Genomic DNA, 22620 nt, shown 5'->3' on the forward strand with positions numbered 1-22620 from the left:
GAATTCGGGTGTTTACAAATCGTGAAATTATGATTGAAGATAGTAACTTTTGGCTGCGGAACACAAATTGGGGAACGCGTCGAGTCGCGAAAAATATCTATAGCGCGTGAGAATCGTGTAAAGTGTAATTCAGCCTTATCGACAGGGCTAAGTGAGGAGAGCACTGCAGCCTTCTACGGTGGCCCACATATTTACGTTCCGTCGGTATCAATTCACAAAGCTCCCCTCAATTGTACAACAAAAAAGCAATTCAAGGACAACTTTGTACAGCAATGGCAGACGATACTAGGAATTCCAATTCTACTCTCCGAGGTCAACCTCCTGGAGCAACTTCACCTCCCAATCACGTCAAAACTCCCAATAAAGTATATGAAGTATTTCATACGCCACCTGAAAATGCAAATGCCTTACCAGACGGCTCTGGGCAGAATACTGCAGGTACACATAAAGAGACACCTACTCTAGGGGCAGCAGTCAAGACTGTACGATGGCAAGATTTCTCGCAAGTTCATATGTATCCATGTGCCAGGGAAAGTTTTCTTACTGGAATTGGTGGGGGCTTCGCCATGGGTGGAATCAGGGCTATATTTGGAGGTATGTTATTGCAATCGTGTATCTTAGGCTTGAACGGTCGAATGCTGACGCCTTACCCAAGCGCCGATACCTAAAGCCGCGAATTGGGCAGTTGGGACATTTGTGTTCTCTGCTTTTGGAGCCTATGAATTCTGTTTGTACAGACGGCGATTAGAACGAGCACATATGAAGCGTGCTGTAGAAATCATTGATAGGAAGAAAGCGGAAAAGGAGGCACAGGCAGAAGAAAGGAGGAAAGAAAGAAGGAGGCTGAAGGAAGAAGCGGACAAAAAGGCTGAAGAAGCAGCCAAAAAACCAAATTGGAAGTTTTGGTAATAAAGTAAAATCCCGAAAACAATGTATTAGCAGTCCCATACTGCGCTATAATGACCATCTATCCCGCTTGCATAATTTCGTATACTCAAAACTTGAGATCCTGTCCTTTTCACAAATAACCCCGAACGCCTGTCAGTGCTTATACCGATAATAATCCCTAAGCCATGTCTCGAGACTATGCTCATAACCAAACGCTGTGACCATATTTGCCATCAAACGCCTGAAATAATCCAGTACTAAAAGCTCAAGACGTTGAAATGATTCCCTGGTTATCAGAATCAATAAACCTTACTCTTCTGGCTACCTTCTCAGCTGCCTTTCTGGCGGATTCCTCTGTTCCTCGTCTTCTCTCACTTCTTCGAGCTCGAGCTTCCCTTGCTTCACGGCTCCTGTAATCTGCCATCTGCTGCTTCCTTCTTTCCGTTCTAGCATAAGCAAGAGCGGGCGTTGGTCGAAATCCAATTCCATTGATTCCCTCTCCATCATCATCTGGGTCGTCTGGTTTGTGTCCAGTAATTTCATTATTATGCCATGTCAAAGCAGCTCGGTCCGGATCCACAACTTCCCTTTCTTCCTCCATGGCATCTTCAGATTTAGACAATGGCGGTGTACCTACCCTTTTCTTCCCCCGAGACGTAGAATCGTCCAATTGATTGATTGATGGATATGCCCTTGCCAAACCATCCTTTTCCTTTGCATCACTTGATCCGGCTCGAAATATTATGTGATCAACCTCATTATGAAGCCGAATATCATTTCCTTTCTCCCGAATTATTGGATCGACTTTCCTTTCCCCTCCAATGACAGCCCTGAAGGTTTTTGGTTGTGGTGTCTCAGGAATTTCAGTTACTGTACTCCCGGTCATATCCACATCTCTAGAAGCAAACATCTTAACTCTTTTGCGCATATCAGATTCAGCATTTGTTGCTTCTTGTCCCTTGTTCTTGAGATTCAGTTTCTTTATATCAGTGGGTCCATCAAGGGCAAGACCCTGGAAGTGGTATGCGACTTTTGTACGTGGACTCCCTTGGCCAGCTTCTTCTGGAGATAATGTAGGTAAAGTAATCGAAGTTTGGAGACACATAGGTGAGGAATCCGGCGGAGTTGGTGCCTGGGGATCATTTCGTTTTCGTTTTGGAGAATCCATGAAAGGAGATATCATCATTGCATTATTTGAGATAGTTGTGTGTTGATTTTTTGAAGCTAGAAACATTGGACGGTGATTGTTATTCAAAAGCAGTTGATGTTTGGTTAATTATAAAGAAATTATAAAGAAGGGGAATGGAATTGAAAGTGGTTGAAGACCTAGCTAGGTAGGTGTGTCAGTGGAGTGTGAATCAAAGCAATTTCACTATTAGTGCGGGGGTCAGTCAGCCACAGTGAGATGGCGCTAATATGATCCTCGAATCCTTTTACATCTTTTTTGTTCACTCGAAACCCCGGTCGAGTACCATAAAGAAATTGATACTCACATCGGGTTCATGAAACAATATCCGCTAGCATTTTGTTTTCAGCGAATCTACAATAGTTTGTTATATTGGGCTTGAATGCGGGAGGGTCTTTGAAAGCTCAAAGGTCCATTTCCAAGGAACCATCAACAAGATATTAGAATGAATTGTTAGGGGTTGTGAGACAGACAGGACTCAAGAGCTACATTTTACAGTTATAACCAGGCCTTGATGGATGCCGTTTAATCATCCAGTCGTACAAGGTAAACAGGGATGAAGTGAATACTATGATTCACCATGGTTCCAACATGTTGCTATCGCTTTTTTTCTAATTCTTCCAAACTCCTTCCTGTCCTCTTTTCTCGACCTAGACCAAAAGTTTCCTCAAATCTTTTTATACTTCCTCATTCTCTCTATATAGCCTCTCGTTGCAAAGAATTAGTTCTTCTATAGCCTTGGCCTACTCGTTCTCTCTCTTGAGTCCGAAAGTTAAGTTATATTGCCTTCATTCTCGATGTTCCCAGCTCCCGCGCCTTCACGCATTTCGTTGCCTGTGCTCGCGATGTATCTTCCTTCCTCATTCCACCAAGTTCTCCAATTGTCGTTCTCATTCTTTAGGCGTGCGATCTCATTGCGATCCTCAAATAGCATTTGCCAGTAAATCAGATCGTTCCCATGAGAGAAGAGAATGCGACGATGAAGCAATTCTGGTAAAACTGCACTTTGGTGGCTATACTTTCTGGTTTCTGAGATTTTGTCAATGTTGGGCTTGATCTAGGAAGCTTGAATCTTCTTTTGAAAATGTTAGACTGCATCGTGGTAGTGTGTATCGTCTGCGCTGATTTTTCGTTGGCTTTTTGTCGTGCAATGTGAATTGAGCTGCAAATGATTCAAATTTTCGTTTTTGATGGGAAGAATAAAACTATGACGACTACTTTCCGCATATCCAAGTGAAAATTGCTTTATTGAAAGTATATTCTTACTCTAGCTTGGAAGGAGATTGATCTCTTCGAGTATACACGATCGTACGACGTGGACTTATGGAACCCACGGTCGCACCTTTCATCTTGATCTCTAATATCATGGTTAAAGAACAACTTGCTATCCTTCCACGAGAGACGAAACCAGTCGCCGTCCCGTCCTAATAGGAATAGACACATCTGACACTCACTGAAAATACTTTCGATCAGAATCTACGATATGATTTAAAATGCTTTTTCAAAGATATGTTGATGAATTGCATTGTTATGGTTGTTTATTGAATTTTTGGAGCATCAGTGTGTACGTGTTGTTCTTGTGTGAAAAGATCTGCTTTTCCTTACACCCCGCTTCTCATGCCCCTTAGCAGATCTGTCTTACATAAACGGGGGATATAGAATTTGAGATAATCTCCATGTGAAATAAAAGAGAAAATGAGGCTGTAATCGATGGACACATTTCCTGATTGCTCTTGAGCCTAAGATCGCGTAACTCACCCCACAGGAAGTCAAGATTTGTTAGAGCCTTTCAGAGACAGTCGTTGCTGTCATTTAGTCATTCCACACTGTCATAAATTTTGATTGAGGAGCAGATTATTGCCACTCCTCAAATTGACCGGAGAGGTCTTAATAGAACATGGTGTGTGGAAGACGCTTGGGGTAGCTATAGTTACATCTGCCCGGCTTCTTCTGTTCAAAGGGAGCTACAGAGCCATGGGCAAGTGTCCCTGACGTCTTTTTTCTTTGCTTAGGGTTTCAATACTTGGGATCACATCTTCCTATTTATACTACATTTTCAATCATAAGCGGAAAGGAATCACTTGAAGGGCCGGGGATGGCTGATTGCGGTGAATAGAGTGATTATTCTGACTGTCTCTGGTACTCACAAGGTTAAAACCCCGCCTCAGGTTCGAAAAATGGTATTTGCGAGTGCTATAAAAGTACAGAATAGATAGCTCAATTTGCGGTCATGGGACTGCAGCGGCTATACTGTCCAGGCAGCAATGTGCTCTGTTTTGGCAGTGGGAAATTTTTCCTCGCAGCTTGATCCAAGTCTCAATCTTACCTCTGGTTTGCGCCTATTTCGCCACTGAGAGTTGATCTGATCAGACACGAAAGTTTCATTCTTAAAAGCATTAGCGTTTGGTAATTTCACTGTCATTTGTTAAATTTTCTCTCGTCAAGCTCAATCTTCATCACTCTTTCGTCGACAACAGTTGAGAAACTATAAGCTGTGAATGCGAGGCCCTGCTATCGCAAATACTAAAAGCAATAAATCTGTACTTGACATGTCTCTTCCCAAAGATTCGGCACGATAATGTAAAGCGGTTGTGTTTATTTATACTAAAGTCCAGGGCTCAGTGATTAGATCTTAATTTGAGGAAGTGAATATTTCTATCTTGAATTATACTCGTCGACTGCCGCACATATAGCCCGGGGAAAATAGGCCTCATAAGCCTCTGAAAAGTGAAGGCCCAGTGCTAAATCCCTGGTTCTAAGTATAAAAGGTCTCGAAGTGCCAGAATTGTTGCACCAATCTCAAAGCTCAATGCGCAGACAACGATGCAAATGGTTTGTGCTGATATAAAGTTCATTACACACATACTTACGAACAGCGTATTTTGCATGTAAACAGTTGCAAGACTTCGAAGTTGAGGCGTGGACGTTAGGAACTCGTGGCCTAGATTTTGCATCTTTGACAGCGAATTGTCACTGCTACTACTTTCTATCTTCGTCTGAAATCTCTGCTGCCATTTCTTTCGAAGGTGAACCCAAGAATATGAATGTTTTTCAGCTCAGTCAAGCTATACACCGAGAGATATTGTCATTTTTGTGCCTCGAAAGGAATATATGGCTGGAAACATACTTATATTAAGATATCCTTTGGTTTTGGAACTTCTGCGTTTCGTTCTTCTGTGTCAAAAAGATTGATTTCTGGAAATTTTCGTATTTATGTTTCATATTACCCCCAATTCGTGAATTTTCGCCCGCTGTTTGAGTCACACGAGAATCTCCGTGAGTGAATGACCACCAACTTCTTTTGGGCTTCAAGTGCGATCATAAAAGCATGGTCGCAATTCTAAACTCCCTCTATTGCTGTTGGTTATGAAATCCGGATCTCTATTGTATGAAATTCTTCCTAGTCGAGTGGAAAGATTCTCATCTGTCTCGTTAAAATTGAGCTATAGAGGTCTGCATTTAGATGAATCGGTCGTCACAAAGCCAAATGTGAAGATCCATGCATTCAATTATCATTGACTCTGCCACCACTGCCTTCTATCGGGTGATGAAAGCTTCATAATTGATCTTGCAGCGATAAAAAAGAAGAAAGTTCGGTGTTCCGCCCCAAGTATTGGTGTTGATGTTCGTGTTCTTGTCTGATATGATTGAATATTTAGTCACAGCGGTACCTTTTCTACCCATTGAAAATATTAAATGAAAACTTACAGAGCTGTATAGAACTATTTAGCCCTCAGTTGGTGTTTTCTGTTTCTGATCATGATCATGATAATCAATATTAAAATTTATATACTGTTCGAAAGTGGCAGTAAGTATCCAATTACCTTAGACCATGAGCCAGTTTCCAGATCCAAGTAACAGTTCATGGCTTAGCTTGAACCTTATGCTTCTGGATTTAATGACATTATGACACTAAACCCCAAATCAAACTACTGACACTGAATCAGAAGCTCTAACCGAGATCTCAAACACTGTTCTTGCGATTGTAATACTATTGGTTCAATCAAAATGATTACGTCAAATTCAAGATTCACCAGATGTGCAACAAAACCAGACTGATTATCTAAATTGGACCATCCATCTTACCGAACGAGCGTTGCCGAGACTAGCGAGCTACCTTTCCTCAGTAATATCCTTAAGAGGCGTTAGTGAGTAGCGTTAATCTACAAGATCGGATGATCAATCCTATCAGATTGAATTAGAAATGATTGCTCTTTGCGATCGGAGTCTGATTGGCTCTCTCAACATGATTACGTCAATTTCGAGATCGAGCAGATATGCAACAAATCCAAGTTGGGAGATCTGGGCTCGAAGTTATTCACTCACGTCTATGCTAATATAAATAGTGTCCCTGGCACACTAGTGGTGCTCCAGTACGATACGTCGTTAATTTTAGCTTCCCCGTCAGCACCGGATGGCCGCCTTTCGGAAGAAATGATATTCAAATTTCCTTTGCGATCGCAGTGTTATTGATCTTTTAGCTTAAGCACGTCAATTTCGAGATTGAGTAGATGTGCAACAAATTATCACTTGAGATCGAGATTTTTGACAGTTAACAACGCTACTACTAGTTCCATAACTCTCTCTAATTCTGGGATCTATGATTGAGAGACGGCTTTAAGCTAGATATAAAATTTGAGCTCGCACAAATCACGTGAACCTGAAGCATTGTCCTTCTAGCCAGCCACTGAACAGGTTGATCCGGTTGAATAGAAAAGCGCATCTAGTACGGACATACGCCAAGTGTTGTTTGTGACATCTTTGCATGCAAGAAAATTGGTTTCCAGTTTTCGAAAATTTTCACGAACTTGATGAAGTTTGGTCGTTACTGATTATCACTAAAGGTTAGGCTGCGCAACGGGTACCCACGGAGCGGATAATAGTCTTGACAGATAATCCGCGGATAATTTATCTACGGAGCAGATAATTCAAAAATCTGAATGAATAACCCACAGAGCAAGTACAAATTACTCATAAATATCTATTTACCTATATATTATATAATTATTTATAATTTTTTATAATATTAATATAATTTTATAATTAGTATAAAAATTAATATAAAATTATTTTTGAGCTGGAAAATAATTTAAGAATAGCTTTATATTTTAAACAAAAAAAGCAGATATATTTATATAATCTACAAATTATCTATAGATAACCCATATATTTACAAATAATCCACCTATTTATAAATAGATGGATTATCTATAGATAATTTACAGATTATCTATACAAAATAAATAATTTTAAAGTTTCAACAAATAATCCATAGAGTAAATAAAACCTTTAACAAATAACTTGTAAAGCAGATTATCCGCAAATAATCCATAGGTACAGATAATTTGTGCGCAGCTTACTGAAGGTTACCATTGTTTTTAGACTGTCATTTTATTACATACGCCACAATTTGACATTTCTTCCCCAGAAACCGTAGTTTCTCGTTAAGTATAGTTCAATGTTTCTTGTGTCAATCAAAGACGATGGGAAGCAGAGTTCAACTTGTTCTCATATTCTTTCACGATTTAAACTTATATTGTGGTTCTCCAAGAGAGATAGATGCCCTTATATGTTGTAGAAGTATGGAGAATGGAACCGGGTTACTCAGGTGACTAAGTAACGAAATATTCACTACTCAATCATAAACAACCCGGTTTAATCAGTCATCACTTGGCTAAAGTTCTGTTCAAGATATCTATGCACGCCAGGGCCTTCAAGTGTTGTTTTCTAACAATCGTTGTATTATTCTATTCCAAGGAGGAAAGGAATTTCTGGAAATGTCATTTAGCGTTATTAGGTAAATCAGTCCATGCTATCATCAGCATTCTATTATTACGATCTTCAATAACGACAATAAAAATAAGTCGCTACCGATTTGAAATCAAGATAATCATCTAATTTCTCTGATTTAAAATCGTTTCTACTTCTACTCCTACATATTCAACACACCCAAAGTTCAAAAGGTGCTAATTCTGATGCACACCATCACTATTGCTGTCTACTATGCTCATCTTACCATCTTTATCTAATTTTCTTGTAGGATAGAGGATTAGAAATCTACAAAGACGGTCTCTTAAATAAATTACAACTGTAAGATGCACGTCCAAATTGGGGAGAAACAACTCACAGATTCGCGGTATCTAGTGAATGATGTACACATGGAAGGAAGCATCTTCGGTGCGGAATATTGAGGCGCAGTACAATTAGGTAGTGAGTGCTTAAGCGGACATTCACTAGCTGTATTAACGAGACAATTCCTTGCGATGAATCTTCATTTGATAGCTATATAATGAATGAGCCATTGTGTTTTATGCACATGAAGTGTATCAATCAATGACGACATTATCAAAAGCGTCCTGGGGGATTCCAAATCTGTGTAAGTACGATCCTATTTTTACTATTTTAATTCGTTTTTTACTGGATTCCCACGATTATTGTCGATTATCAACTCCTAAAATTCATCTCATCTGATCTCTCATTTGTCGATGCAGATTCATATTCTACTTTATTCTTACACAAAGTTGTACTAGTCTTCTGTCTCAACAATGCATGGTCTCTTAATTGAATCAGAAAATGGATCACACTTGCGTGCAGGAACAGACTTCATATGGGAGAATAGTATTCATATTACATTATCTTATCCTATGCCCACATATTGATACTCCGATTTTAGCTCTTTTGGTATCAACATAAAAACAAGCCTCTCCATCTACGAAACCAGCTAGTCAGTTAGGATCAGCTATACCTTCAAAACTATCTATAAATAGCAAGTTCAGAATTATATTTGTTGGGTACAATGGTGTTGAGGCGAAACACATCATAGACAGGGAGCAGACATAGCGGTATACGGAAATCTAAGGGTGGGAAATTTTCATATGCTTATCCATCTCTTCCCTGATTTTCCCGAAGCAAAAGCTTTCAAATCATCTATCAAAACAGAGCAACAAAAGAATTCAACTTCACTATCACTAAATTTCCGCCGCCTTCACTAAGCATTTTCATCATCTCCTATTCTCCTATTCATTACCGAGATTTCGTGAAGCGGATGAAATTAACTTGAGACTTTCGCCCCAACAATTAAATATCCTATATCTCTCAACAAAATCTCTATACTATGAAAATGCACAATCTCTTGCACCTGAATTCAAATGACTTTTCTCGGTCGGGGTACTTACATTCAAAAGCAAAGAGCGAAAGGACGGTATATATATACACATCTCCCTGTATGAATCCACAGACTAACTCTTCCCCACAAAAACTCAACCACCTTCCCAATCCAAACTCAACCACTACGACTTACCTACGATCATGAAATCATCACCCCAATCTCTCAGATCTCTGATCTAGAAACTCAAGAATCATCTACATAAACTCCTTCTTTTGCCTTTCAAAGCAAATCCCCAGAACCGCCGAAAAAGAAATAGGCCACCGTTGTGATGTGGCTTTGTGAGCTTGTTTTTCCTCTTATCTCTACACAGTGCTGTGGATATACTTTGAGGTTTAGATATTGTGTGTTGTATCTTGAGAGTTTTGGTTTATTTCTTGAAGGGTGTGTGTGGGATCGAAAGTCTGAAAAAGATAGCGTAGTAGTGAGTGTTGATAATCATGGGAGAGTGGGGATGAAGGATGGAAAGATAGACAGGTGGATATATAGAATGACAATGGTAAATCAAATAAAGTACGGCTGGAATCACACTACCATCCCCCACAGTATCAAGAACTTCATAATATTCGACATATGATATAAATCAAACACTCGCCCATCAAGACTCAGACTCTAGACTCAGACTCTCAAACTTTCTATCCTTTTTGCGGAATATATATGGATAGAGATCTCTTGTAGGGGCCGAGGACTTTATATGAACCAGGCATCAAATATTAAGAGTTTGGAAACTATAGAAACCAGTAGTTCATTCAACTGACCAATAACTCGAAGAATTTAAACTCAGATTCAGAGTTTGAAGACAATATCGTTCCGCCGAATATCTGTAGCAAGAGGAATGAAAAAGTAACAACTACAACAAAATCCATTACTTTCTCACTTCAAGAAATTCCCTCAGTCTCCATCATATCCCATTTTCTCAACATCGCACACCTCCATCTCCACTCCACCACACTCGCCCTCCCCAAAATTCACATCCATGCTCTGCCGGGGTGCTTCTCATCTCTTTACCAACTCTCATATCTCGTCAGGAAAATGTCTTAGATAGCCAGACTTCACTCTCAGAGAGTTAAGGATTGAAGTGTAAATTTTGTCTTCCGATTTTGGAGTTCTAAGCGAGAAATTTTTAGTATAGATTGGTTGAGGACCTCGGGATGGAGTTATTAAGCATGAGTAAGTCTCCAGGTCGAAAGAGAAGAGGAAAGATGAATACACAAGTCACAACCCCACCATCCCTCGACCGTCGATCTTCTAGAAGCCCACCTCATCCTACTTTCCAGATATCCCTTCCAGTGCATAAATCACCCGGGGTCTTCGTCCATACCATTCCTCCTTCAACCCTCCCAGCAAAAGAATATATCAAATTCATGAAATACTCTCAAACTATCCAGTATTCCATACTTTATACGTCATCATTACCGCATCAATCTTAAAACCATTTTGAAACCATCCGGAATTGTGATTAGTGATTCGAGTCTCAGGGGAGAGAATAGAAAATCCGGAATCTGAAATCTGGAATACTAAGAATTAGGAGGAGAAATAGAAATAGAATTAGAAATAGAGATATACAAGAATGAGAATTGGACAGCAAGATTAGATTTTTATCAAGATCATTATTATTGTTCTTGAAAGTTGTCATACTCATCAGATTTGTTGTAATCAGCATTTATATTTCCATTTTGCGAATTGCCGAATTAAAGTATACATCATCCCGCCTCATCCTTGAGTACGCATCCTACACTCCCACTAGACTCTCACCAGACTCTCATCTTTCTATCCTACCCACTCATCTCACTTCCCCCTCGGGAGAACAGAGACAAAAGCCCGTAAATCCCACGAATCGACGAAACCCTTTCTTCGGTTATCCCTCCCCCTCCTTCTTTCTGCAGATTTCATATCCCCTTTCAATGTTTCTCTATAATCATACTTACTTCCTCAATTTCAGCCTCCCCCCCTCACCATATCCCTCTACTCTTTACCCATGTCCCATTCTCTCCCAGAAAAGATCCTCCAGAAATCTCCAGAAACCCCCTATATAACCCGTCTCCCGTCTCCCCCCTCCCCCATTCTCCCAATCCACTGCTCAGACCCAATTTCTGAATTTGAACGAAACGTCCCAGGCTAGAAACCTTTCTATGATCTGCATTACTATTTCAAGCTGCGGAGAGGAGAAGAGTTTTATGCAGTGAAGACTTTTATTTCTCAAAAATGAGGATTTGCGATTGTGAACATGGGGATTGGGAAGATAAAGATTGGAGGTTAGAGTTTGATGATGATAGGAGGGGTGTGTGATGATACTAACAACGATGAAATGTTATCATTGTAAATCAGATATGATTTTTGTTCTCGTCGTTTCTATTGTTACACTCCGTCTGGTACACACATACACATGCAATCACAACCACTATAATCATCACTTTCATTCCCTCTTTTACTATCATTCAACCACATTTTATCACCATCTCTCATCATCCTCTGCTCTAACCCTGATATATATTAAAATCATCACAATCCAAATTCAACAATTTCTCTCCCTCCACACTCATCATCTGCCTCCCCTCCCAAACCCACCACCTGCATCACCATATTGACTACCACCATGTGAACACTACAAGCACTTATCCTTTGAAAGATGGAAGGGATGGATGGGGGGTTCTATAGATCAAATATAAGAATGAAGATGAAATTGAGAGTGGGGAGTGCAAAAGAGGGGTAAGATAGAGGGAGGGTTAAAATTGAACTAAATTCAAGTAATGTGAATCACATCTCTACGAAATGAACAGGAAAGAAAAGGGGGATGGAGGGATTGCGATAGAATGAATTCTGGGAGGGAGTATAGATGAGTGAATTGAATCAGATGGGATCAAATGTTATCTCAATAAACAGAATAGAAAGAAAGAAGGGGATTTAGATAGAATGAAATAGAATAAAAGGAAGCAAAAATAGAAGCGAGAACCCCCTCAAAAATGAATAGAAAGATCACAAGTAAATACAGATAAAAACCGATACAATTAAGCCTCAAAAGAAAACAAAACAAAAAAACTCCAGGCAATGGGATCGAATCGCACCACCGAACCAAAATAAATGAGAGAGGGAGTTTCATGAGATAAGAGCAAAAAAGATTAGGGAAGGGAGAAGAGAAAGAGAAAAAGATAAGATGAGATAGAAGTGAGAAGGATCAAGAGAGAGAGAGATCAGGAGTAGGAAAGAAAAAAGATTACAAATACGTCAACCGAATCGAATCGTATTGAATTGAACCAAAAAAATCCACACAAGCAAAAGAAAAAGAATGAGAAAGTTAGAAATGAAAAGAATCAATAGTATAAGGAAGAAAAAATCATAAATATAAACAGAGAGCACGGAAGAATGAAAAAGTAAATCAAATATACCCATCTAACCTTGAAATAGAAATTAAAGCATTTCTCAAGGACACAAGAAGGGAGAAGATAGAACAATATAGTAAGAAGTGAGAAGTCATGATATGCGAGGCAAGAAAATACAAGAGAGAAGTGACAAGTGAAAAACAAAAAGAAAAGAAATGATTAGAAGAGAAAAAACAAGAAGAACAGGAGTTCGAGGTGGAAGTTTGTAAGTCAACAAACCAATCTCTTTCATCCCACCTCACCCCCCTCCCCCCCTCTATTCCCCTCTTTCCTCTTCCCCTCTTCCCCCCAAAACACAAACCCACCCAAAATAAAGCACTCAAACATCCCAGAACCAAAGCGCGAAGCGCGTATATAAAATAAGCAAAGAAGCCACGAGTCGAGAAGCCACGAGTCGAGAAAATCTAGAAGATCCAAGCTCTAAGCGAAAACAATTCCAAGACAAGAACGAAAATGAAAATGAGCTATGAGCTAAAAGGGAACCTTAAGAATAAAGTAATCATTCAGAGAACACATTAGATGAATCATATGAAAAGCAACTTCCACCAAATCCGCGTAAGAGATTTCGTTTCACATGGTGAAAAGAGAATAGACCAGAGATATGGATACACTTATAAGAAAATAAATGAAGCAGAAATGGATGGGATGGGATGGGATGGGATGAGATGAACGCAATGATCTAGGAGATACAGAAGATAGGTACAATTAGATGATCGTTGAGTGAATGAATGAATGAATACCTCTCTCATTGAAGTTTCCACTTTCAATCTGATCTCATCGCGAACACATCAAGATGTAGATTTAGCAACTACAACCAAATCAATCAAACACAGACGCACAAGACACGCGACAAAAACCCGATAAAATAATCTTATCCATATCATCCATGTGTTTTATCCATTTTCCCCATTCCATGCAATTTATCATGTCTATACAATCCTACAACTCCCCCTACGTACTCGTACTCGTACCACCTCTCCTCTTGGCCGCCGCTTCTCTCGCTTTACTTTCCGCCGTAACTGGTTCCCCTAGACCCGGTGGTGGTAACCAAGTGACCGTCCCTTCTTTTGCAGCTTGGAGACGTTTCCTTTGACCCTCTTCACCGGCGCGACCGAGGACTCCGGCTATGAGTTGGATGCAGCGGAGACTGTGGGAATGTTAGTGTGGGGTTTAAGAGATGGGTGAGGAGAGGATAGGAGAAACTCAATATAAAAAGAGAGAAGGGAAGAAGAAAATTAAAACATACCTATCATCATTCGCCGGAATGGGATAAGTCACCCAAGTCGGATCCGCATCCGTATCAATAACCCCAATCGTCGGAATATTATGCAGACCACACTCATGCAACAAGATATAATTCTCCAACGGATTCAAACAAACCACCAAATCCGGTTTGAGCGCTTTCCACTTCAAAAGTTTATCTTCATACCCCGGCACACTCGCATCCAGAGCATCCACCGCCTTAATCGCACACTTTGCCAGAATTTGATCACCATTCGTAATACTGCCCGCAACCCATCGATTAAAAAGATGACAACCCTTTGCTAACTCCGCCGCTTTTACCACTGCAGAATCCTGGCCTGCGCGCGTACCAACAAAGAGAATAAGACCCCCATGATACGCCACCCCTTCGACGACTTTCGCACAGCGGCGAAGATGCGCGGCGGTTTCTTCAAGACTGATGATGTGAACGCCCTGACGAATTCCATAGATATATCTCTGATTTGCGGGGTTCCACAACTGTGTCGCATGGCCCAGATGAGATTGACTAGCCATGAGGAGTTCGAGGGTTACATCTTTGGGAGCGGGAGGATTGACGATGAGTTGATGGGGTTCGTAGTGTTGAGGAACGATGGATCCTAATTTTGCAGTGCGTTTCTTGATGTGGTTGAATCTGTGGAAATCTTCGGCCACATTGGGGACTTTGGGACCGGGGGTTTTCTTCTTTTGAGGGGGTGTGAAGTTACGGGTGAGGTGGAGAGAATGAAGTGTGGCTTCGAGAGAATTGGTTTGTTTGTTGTGGTTGTCTATTGAGGCTTCGAGGGTCGAGGTCTCTGTTGAGAGAGTGCGGGATTGGGAGACGCGGAGGGGTGCAGCAAGTGCTTTTCGGCCTGTTTTGAACTTCAATTAATAGCCCATGTGTACATAGATACAATTACTTACCATGCCGTATGGCAATATTTCTTAAAATCATTTCGAGGTTGTTTATGGCGATTTTGACGTTATCGAGACTTTTTTGAGATCTCGGACATTGATATCACGCTAGTGGGGCAACATACGCTAATCTCGTTTCGGCACATCATAATTTTTATGACGGCGACAATATGTGAGACAATAATAACAATCATAGAGTAAAAATCTAAAGTTCACATGTAGCAGAAAATATAAATTCTATTATTTGCAAAGAAGGGTATAGAGTTGAATTCCCGCAAAACTATCAAATGGTTATCAAAAGGCAACATGATGCATGTATGACTCCGTCTAGAAGATGGAGATCTACAGAGAATTGAAGTCTAACAATATCAACGCAAGTTCTAACACATTAGGTTAACGGCTCGTAGCGCGAGTCAATGCAAAAACTCCAACAATAACAACAGCAAGAGTTACAATTGCTCCAGGTAATAAGAGCTCATTTGGTACTCCTTGAATGACTTCTGCAGCGGGCGGTGGAGCTGCTGCCTTTCGTGACTTTGATTTGACTCGAGGTTCATCATCGCTTTCATCTTCAGAATCAACAACACGACGTCTTCGGATAGTAGCTGATTCTGGTGGAGTAGCTACTTGAATGATAGGCGGTTGAGGATCTAAAGTAGCAGCCATTGGTGGCTTCTCAGGATCGTGAACAAATAAGTCGACTTTATCCCGATGACCATTTCTAGCAAGGACAATTGCTTCGAGAAGATCTTCATCAGTTGTGATTGATACAGAATCACCCTCATCATCAAGATAACTGAGAGCAAAGCCAGATGAGCCAATTTTACCGTCCTCCACAGTCGCTACACCTCCGACAGCATCAATTTCTGATCCTAACTTGCCTGTTACAGCAGAGATAAGTTCAGCTAAACCATGGCTAGCGATGACTTGAACTCTATGTACACGTCCGCTTGGAGCCTTGAACTTGAACGCAAATGGAACATCCTCAGGAGGTGTATCATTATGACGACTCAAATGTGAATGCGAAGGAGAATCTACACCAACATGTGAAGCAGAATCGTTAGGAGCAACACTAGCATCCACTTGACGTTCATGACTTCTTGACATATCTGGGGACATCAAAGAACGACCGCCGGTAGTATGATGATGGCTTCCTTCACCAGAGATCATGGATTCATTATCATGCTCGAGAGACATCCAGAACTTATTCCATGCTGGCCCGCTATCACTTTCACCTGTTTGCATGGTGTTAATTTGCTCCAAGGTAGCGTATGTAAGTTTGAGAACATCAACCATGCCGACAATTTCGCCTTGGTCGTTCATGACTGGTAAGTTCAAGTAATGTCCATCTAATTATGTCAGTCAATGTCTATCCAAGGAAAATACAACAGAACTTACCATGCATCTTTCTTAGCGCTGCTTGAATAGTCATATCCATAGGAGCAAAATCCGGGTGCGGGGTCATGACACGTACAACAGAGCAGTTGGAGGGGTCCAATCCGGGTGCGATAACGCGTAAAACAACGTCTTTACTTGTGAAAATACCAGTAATTGACCCCCCATCTTGTACAAGAACAGCCGTAGTATGGTTCTCTTTCATCAATGCAGCAGCTTCCTTGACGGATGTTCGTACGGTAACAGTTGTGGGTGGAATTCCATTGAGTACGGACTCCAAAGTAGGTCCGGACATTTTCGATCGAAGAGCTTCCACATATTGAATGATTTGTTGTGGTTGACTGGATCCCAGTTCAGATTGAACACCTTCTAAAGCATCGTACAGCTTTCTCGATGAGCTATAAGCCCGCTCCAATTTTTCCATGGCATCGTAAAAGCACTTTGTGATGTCAAGAATACCTGAAATATCTTGGTTCTCGTCCATGACTGGTAGATGACGGAATCCCTTTCGAACCATCAAATCCAAGGCATCGGTAGCACTGGTATCGGTTCTCGCACAGAGAGGATTTTTGGTCATAATCTCTGCGATTGTGATATTGGCGGCCTTGATTCCTGCTCCAACCACTCGGAATGCCAAATCTTTGGCGGTAAAAATGCCGGCAATACGGTCGTCATCATCGGTAACTAAGACGCAATCTTCTCTCTTTGCTGCCATCAACTGTGCAGCCTCTGCTACAGTGGTATTCGGTTTGATCTGGAGAGCTTGACTTGGACGAAGGGCGAGGACGGTCCCTGGCGGGGCTTTTCTTGTCTGACGAGCACGACCTGTCGTCTTACTCTTCTTACTGAGGTCCGTCTCGATCTTCCTCCGGATGGCCTGTGGCACGGTCAACCTCGATTTACTTTTTTGACGTCTCATTTGCGGCATGGTGGGATGGATTGCAGCTGCACACACGAGGAACAAATTTCTTGATATGCACCGGATTTATAAAAATGACGGCGGGAGAACAAGATGAAACAATAATCGGAAAATAATATAACATACCTCATCCCTCTTGGATTGTTTTGCTCTGCTTGCACTCATACTGGATCCACCGACTTCACTTTGTGTATTTGGAGGAGTTGCATTTGTCGCATGAGAATCTTGTGCGGGTCGAGGGATATTCGACGCCGGACTATTGCTAAAGACGGGCAATTGACCACGCGCCTGACCGCTGCGACTTGGTGTCCCACGCATTGTGCCCGTAGTGGATGCCATGATTAGTTAACTTATTATGCGCTCACAACTTTATGAACCGGGTACCTGATTAGTTAGGTTGTGAGGGAGCTGGGTAGTCAAGTACGTACTAGGCAGTTAGATAGGTACTTTATTAGTAGTGTGATGATACGGCTCAGGAAATTCGAGATCAAACAATTAGAAAAAGTTAATTGTGCATCATCTATAAAGTCAGTCAACTATGGGAGAATTGAGGGAACCGTGTTGTTGAAGAGCTGAAGATTAATAATTGAGTTTCGACGTTTCGAAGTTTTGAGAAGAAATTCCGATGAAATGAAATGGGAAGTAATAAATCTTCACACGAAGTTGAATTTTGGGTGGTGAATCTTTCCGGGAGCCTTTGGTAGGTATATAATGGCTCCAGAAGAAATTGAAGTACGGGTGATAGTTGATAGGGAAATACCGAGATTCCCACTCAATACTATCTATCCCTGGGTCGCCCACCAGATGAAGAAGAAAAAAATGAATGAATTTTTGGTACACGATTCCACCCGGAGATTGAATTGAGGACGATATTTCTTAGGACAGCTCGAAAAGGAAAAATCCAAATTGGAGTGATCATGATTGGGATTAAAAATAGATATCTGAGGATTCTTACTCTGGACTAGGTGAGGACTAGGTGAGTGGGAAGGCACTAGGGAGGCAGACATTTGAATCAGTTTCAGATTGGAAATTCAAAATGATTCATGGTGAAATCATCATCAACATTGGAGATAGTATGTGGGATGTGATGTGTGGTATGTAGCTAGGTAGTAGTATGTCGATGAGTGTAGTAGGATGAGTGCAGTAGGATGAGTGTAGTAGGACAAGTGTAGTAGGACAAGTGTAGCAGTATGATTATAATAGTATGAGTGTAGTAGTATGAGTATAATAGTATGAGTGTAGTAGTATGAGTATAATAGCATAATAAGTGTAGTAGCATGAGTGTAGTAGCATGAGAGCAGTAGGATGAGAGCAGTAGCATGAGTATAGTAGCATGAGTATAGTAGTATGAGTGTAGTAGTATGAGTGTAGTAGCATAGAGTATAGTAGGTATAATGTAGTAGGAAGGTCGGTAGGTCATCATACCTAGTATCTGATTCATTGGTAGCCCTAGGTATTCCCCTAGGTATCTAGACAGACAGTCCACGGGTAGTCGTGTAATAACATTTATGGAAATTGTCATACGCTGTACAGATGATGAAACATATCTACGTGGATACCTACATAGGTATAATATAAAACAAGGGATAAATTAAGGATAAACCAAAGATAAATCAAGTATAAATCAAGTATAAATCAAGTATAAATCAAGTATAAATCAAGTATAAATCAAGTATAAATCAAGTATAAATCAAGTGTAAATCAAGTGTAAATCAAGTGTAAATCATCCAACATAAATTACACCATAGAGCATCCATCTTTGATTTAATTCAACAATCATCTAGTATTTGAGTAGGAGTACTCGACTACTTATGACAAGGCAGATAGTTCCCTACTTATTATCTTGCTCCTCATATCCTCTCTCTAATCTTGCCCTTCCCGTCCGTCTGGTCATCGGCAAAAGGGACCTCGGGAAAATCATCAAATTGACTTTATATACCCATAATGCCTATCTCTCTCTCGCCTTCAGAGAACTTTCCCTACCCGAGTTAATTGATTGGCCATCCTCACCCAATGTTGGATTTTGCTTCCTCTCACCATTTCATTAAAGTTTCTCCGAAGTTTGGTATTGATAAAAGGACAAATCCAATCCCATTCTATCCAATTCTATCCAATCCATTGCACACGGATCATCTAAATAAGCTATTTATCTGGTATTTATCGTGATTTATCGTTCATTGGATAATTAGTCCAAATTCGTTGCTATCCCAACCGACACTAGGATTTGTTGATTTTGGCGCCTGAGATAACATCAGCTTTCCGGACGCGCGCTGGACTATCTAAACCTTCAAATTCCTCTCTTCGCTCCCCTCATCCTTCATTCATCTCTCCACACATCCCCACAAATTCATATCCAGATTCAAAAAAGAATCACATTTTACAAAAGAAAGAATCATATTACCTACATTTGAAAAACTACCACAGTAGATCACACTTCCTCTACCGGAGAAGTCTTTCGTCCAAAACTCCCATTAGCTAATTGCTCAATTGACTCCAAAGGGCTGAGGAAGTCCTATATCTATCATTAATAATAAAAAAGACTCAGAAGAGAGTCAAGTACTGCTGAACAATCCTGAGATCAACATTTGCCCGGCCTAACGGCTTGCGCTGCGTGAGGTATGTATGTACGATTATGGATATCTAGACCGCTCTATCTTCATACATCGATCATCGCGCTAACTCATGCATTGCATAGTCTCGGAACATATAGGTTTGCTTAATTGCAATACTTTCAATCGACATCATTTCCGAACTCTTCTAGCATTCATAATGCTGTCTAATCCATCCAACAACCTTCAAAATCGACATCGACAACATCGACGCCAAAATTCCACTCCAACCGCGTTCGATGCAGTGAAGGCAAACAACCTGCCACCGGTCCAAAGACATGCCCACAGACGTGGGATGAGTCTGGACACACGACCACGTCCAATTCAACAGCAGGGTCAATCGATAAGTGATACTAACATAGGATATCAAACGACACAACAGCATATTTTGCGAGAGACGCAGCAGCAGAGACTGGTTCGCCCGGGCCAGCAGCCATTTCCTATCTACGACAATGACGAGAATCAATTTGTTTCACCACTCGTCACCCCACACAGACAATCGTTCGACTCCGGATGTTCAAATCCATATGAGGTGCAAGGACATCAACACTCATATTCATATTCCGGCCCAATGAACCCGATCATACCAGTCGATCCAAACTTCAATGGGAACAATGAGTTCGACTTCTTCACTACAAACACAGCAATGACACCAACATTCATGGAATTCTTTCAGGATTCCGAGGTACAAAGTGTCCATTCACAGCCAAGTTCTGCAAACCACAGCAGAAGATCATCGAGAAGGATAAGTGGTGTGATGTTGGAGAGGGTTGCTCAATTCGAGAATCTAGCTTTGAAATCACCATCAAGACCAATTACACCTCCAGATGCAAACTCTACCAGTAAGTTGTCAATCTAGGTTTTCGAATGTGTTCTCATTGTTCTAGATTACTTTCCCCCAGCTCCCCTGGAAAGTCCATACGACCGAACCATCAAGCTGGAACACATTCCACAAAGATTTCGTGATGATTACGACACATCTATGGAGGAAACGATCAAACCTAAAAGTAATCAGAGAACCAAGAATCTTTTTGACGACATGAGACGAGAAGCTGAGATGAAAGCCGAACCTGCCCCACTAGGATCAGGACCCATGCCCACTGCCAGCACATTTGACTCCGCACCGATGCCAACATCAAATTTCATGAATATGTCAACTATTAACCTCGATTTTATGAAAAATGATCCACAATTTCAAGCGGCACAATACTCACCGACTTCTTCTAATGTTTCACAAGATCTATCATATCCCTCATCACCAGAGCAATCTCGAAGAAATGTTTTCAGAGATCCTTTCACAAACAGACCTATCTTAGAAGCGCCAGACATATCGCCTTACCCTATGTCTAATTACTCTCACGGTCTTCCCGCTTCAGAGCCAGCTTGTAGTTCTCCTGCTCAATCTTACCGACGATCCGAATCCGTCTCGAGTATCAACCTCGAAGAGTCAATTACTGATACTGGAATCACCATTGATGATATCGCTACCTACATTCAAGCACCGGAACCTGGCGACACAAAGTGGCTTTGCTTGTATCCAGAATGTGGTAAGCGATTTGGTCGAAAGGAAAATATCAAGTCACATGTTCAGACCCATCTTGGCGATAGACAATTTCAATGTCCACACTGTCACAAATGCTTTGTACGCCAGCACGATCTCAAACGACACGCAAAGATTCACACTGGTGTAAAACCTTATCCATGTCAATGTGGAAATAGTTTCGCTAGACATGATGCTTTGACTCGCCACAGACAACGTGGGATGTGTATTGGTGCTTTCGAAGGTGTGGTGAAGAAGACAGTAAAGAGAGGTAGACCAAGGAAAAATCGACCTGACGATGAAGAACGTGTTGAAAAGGCATCGCGAACTCGAAGCAAAAACAAGACGAGCCCTTCAGATACATCATCATCAGAATATTCGGAAAGTGCATGCGCCCAATCACCTCGTAGCGATTTAGACATCCTTGATGAGAGACCCTTTGGAGACTATGGGTTTTCTCAAAGCTCTCTTGCTACACACGACAGCTATCCATTTTCGAGAGAAAGGTCCTCTTCAGTAGCAGCATCAATATCTTCAATTTCATCAATGACATCAATTGCCGAATGCGTAGAACCAAATACAATACAATCAACGCACGCGCCAAATGGATTCCGCACTCGGCTCAACTTTCCTGAACATCTTCGATCAAATCCTGGATCACCCACCAAATCTGCACAGAGCAATTACTCACCGCCTGCTCTATGCCAATCATCTTCTTCGCCCACGACTAGCGCCAATCAATATGACCTAGATGCCGTTTCAAATAGTGGTGAACTCAGTAATCTGCCAAATATCACAGAGCAAGATGATTTGTTCTTGGAGGCTTTTGCTGTCACAGGGAGTACCAGCGGTACACAACTCGAACGTGATCCAGATCTTTTGGTCGGAAAATTCGACAGTATGTTTGGCGTAGCAGCTGATAATTCTGGCATGTTCAGGAATGAAGATGATGTCTTCTTTGGCAGTCCGTGAGAGAATTTTGAGATCTTTCCTCCAACTTCTTTGGATTGAAACTGTACACTAGAGGGCGTGGAATTTTAGGGTCGGAATAAAATAGGATGGTTTGGATGGGTGTAAGATTTAGGATATCTTTGGGTTGGATGGGGGGTTGTTCATCTACCCATTCTTTTTAGGCGTTGTTCATATTTGATTTTTTTGATTTAGTTTTGATTTATTGATTTTATTTAGTTATGAGAATAAGAAATAAGGAAGGAATGAGGATGGATGGGGATAGGGTGATGAGGTGATGATGTGATGAGGTGGTCTGGGGGATTAGGATGCACAGGACAGTGCTAAGTAATAACAATTGCACGCGGAAAAATTTATTGTTATCATATTTTTGATGGTGTCTTGCTTTGAATGTGTAGATGTAAATGAGTGAGGG

The 22620-nt window shown here is 41.1% G+C and overlaps 6 protein-coding genes across 6 annotated transcripts; 2 read left to right on the plus strand and 4 right to left on the minus strand.

Moving 5' to 3' along the window:
• Window positions 1-230: 230 nt before the first annotated feature.
• On the plus strand, window positions 231-958 carry EAF01_001324 (uncharacterized protein; the record flags this gene model as incomplete). The annotated part of the gene is made up of 2 exons (XM_038909574.1): window positions 231-594; window positions 656-958. The coding sequence occupies 2 exons, from the start codon at window positions 231-233 to the stop codon at window positions 907-909; spliced, it is 618 nt and encodes a 205-aa protein (XP_038774386.1). The 3' UTR covers window positions 910-958.
• Window positions 959-1153: 195 nt separating this feature from the next.
• On the minus strand, window positions 1154-2074 carry EAF01_001325 (uncharacterized protein; the record flags this gene model as incomplete). Its single annotated transcript, XM_038909575.1, has 1 exon — window positions 1154-2074. The coding sequence occupies one exon, from the start codon at window positions 2072-2074 to the stop codon at window positions 1154-1156; it is 921 nt and encodes a 306-aa protein (XP_038774387.1).
• A 772-nt stretch (window positions 2075-2846) lies between these two features.
• EAF01_001326 (uncharacterized protein) lies at window positions 2847-3441 on the minus strand (the record flags this gene model as incomplete). The annotated part of the gene is made up of 2 exons (XM_038909576.1): window positions 2847-3087; window positions 3341-3441. The coding sequence occupies 2 exons, from the start codon at window positions 3439-3441 to the stop codon at window positions 2847-2849; spliced, it is 342 nt and encodes a 113-aa protein (XP_038774388.1).
• A 10129-nt stretch (window positions 3442-13570) lies between these two features.
• Window positions 13571-14813, minus strand: EAF01_001327 (uncharacterized protein; the record flags this gene model as incomplete). Its single annotated transcript, XM_038909577.1, has 3 exons — window positions 13571-13766; window positions 13866-14730; window positions 14783-14813. The coding sequence occupies 3 exons, from the start codon at window positions 14811-14813 to the stop codon at window positions 13571-13573; spliced, it is 1092 nt and encodes a 363-aa protein (XP_038774389.1).
• Window positions 14814-15166: 353 nt separating this feature from the next.
• On the minus strand, window positions 15167-17426 carry EAF01_001328 (uncharacterized protein; the record flags this gene model as incomplete). The annotated part of the gene is made up of 3 exons (XM_038909578.1): window positions 15167-16122; window positions 16172-17045; window positions 17214-17426. 3 exons carry the CDS (start codon window positions 17424-17426, stop codon window positions 15167-15169), a joined length of 2043 nt encoding a protein of 680 aa, XP_038774390.1.
• Window positions 17427-19856: 2430 nt separating this feature from the next.
• On the plus strand, window positions 19857-22208 carry EAF01_001329 (uncharacterized protein; the record flags this gene model as incomplete). The annotated part of the gene is made up of 2 exons (XM_038909579.1): window positions 19857-20538; window positions 20584-22208. 2 exons carry the CDS (start codon window positions 19857-19859, stop codon window positions 22206-22208), a joined length of 2307 nt encoding a protein of 768 aa, XP_038774391.1.
• Window positions 22209-22620: the final 412 nt, after the last annotated feature.

Source organism: Botrytis porri (genome assembly GCF_014898465.1).
Source record: "Botrytis porri strain MUCL 3234 chromosome Unknown BPOR_002, whole genome shotgun sequence".
NCBI classification, from domain to species: domain Eukaryota; kingdom Fungi; phylum Ascomycota; class Leotiomycetes; order Helotiales; family Sclerotiniaceae; genus Botrytis; species Botrytis porri.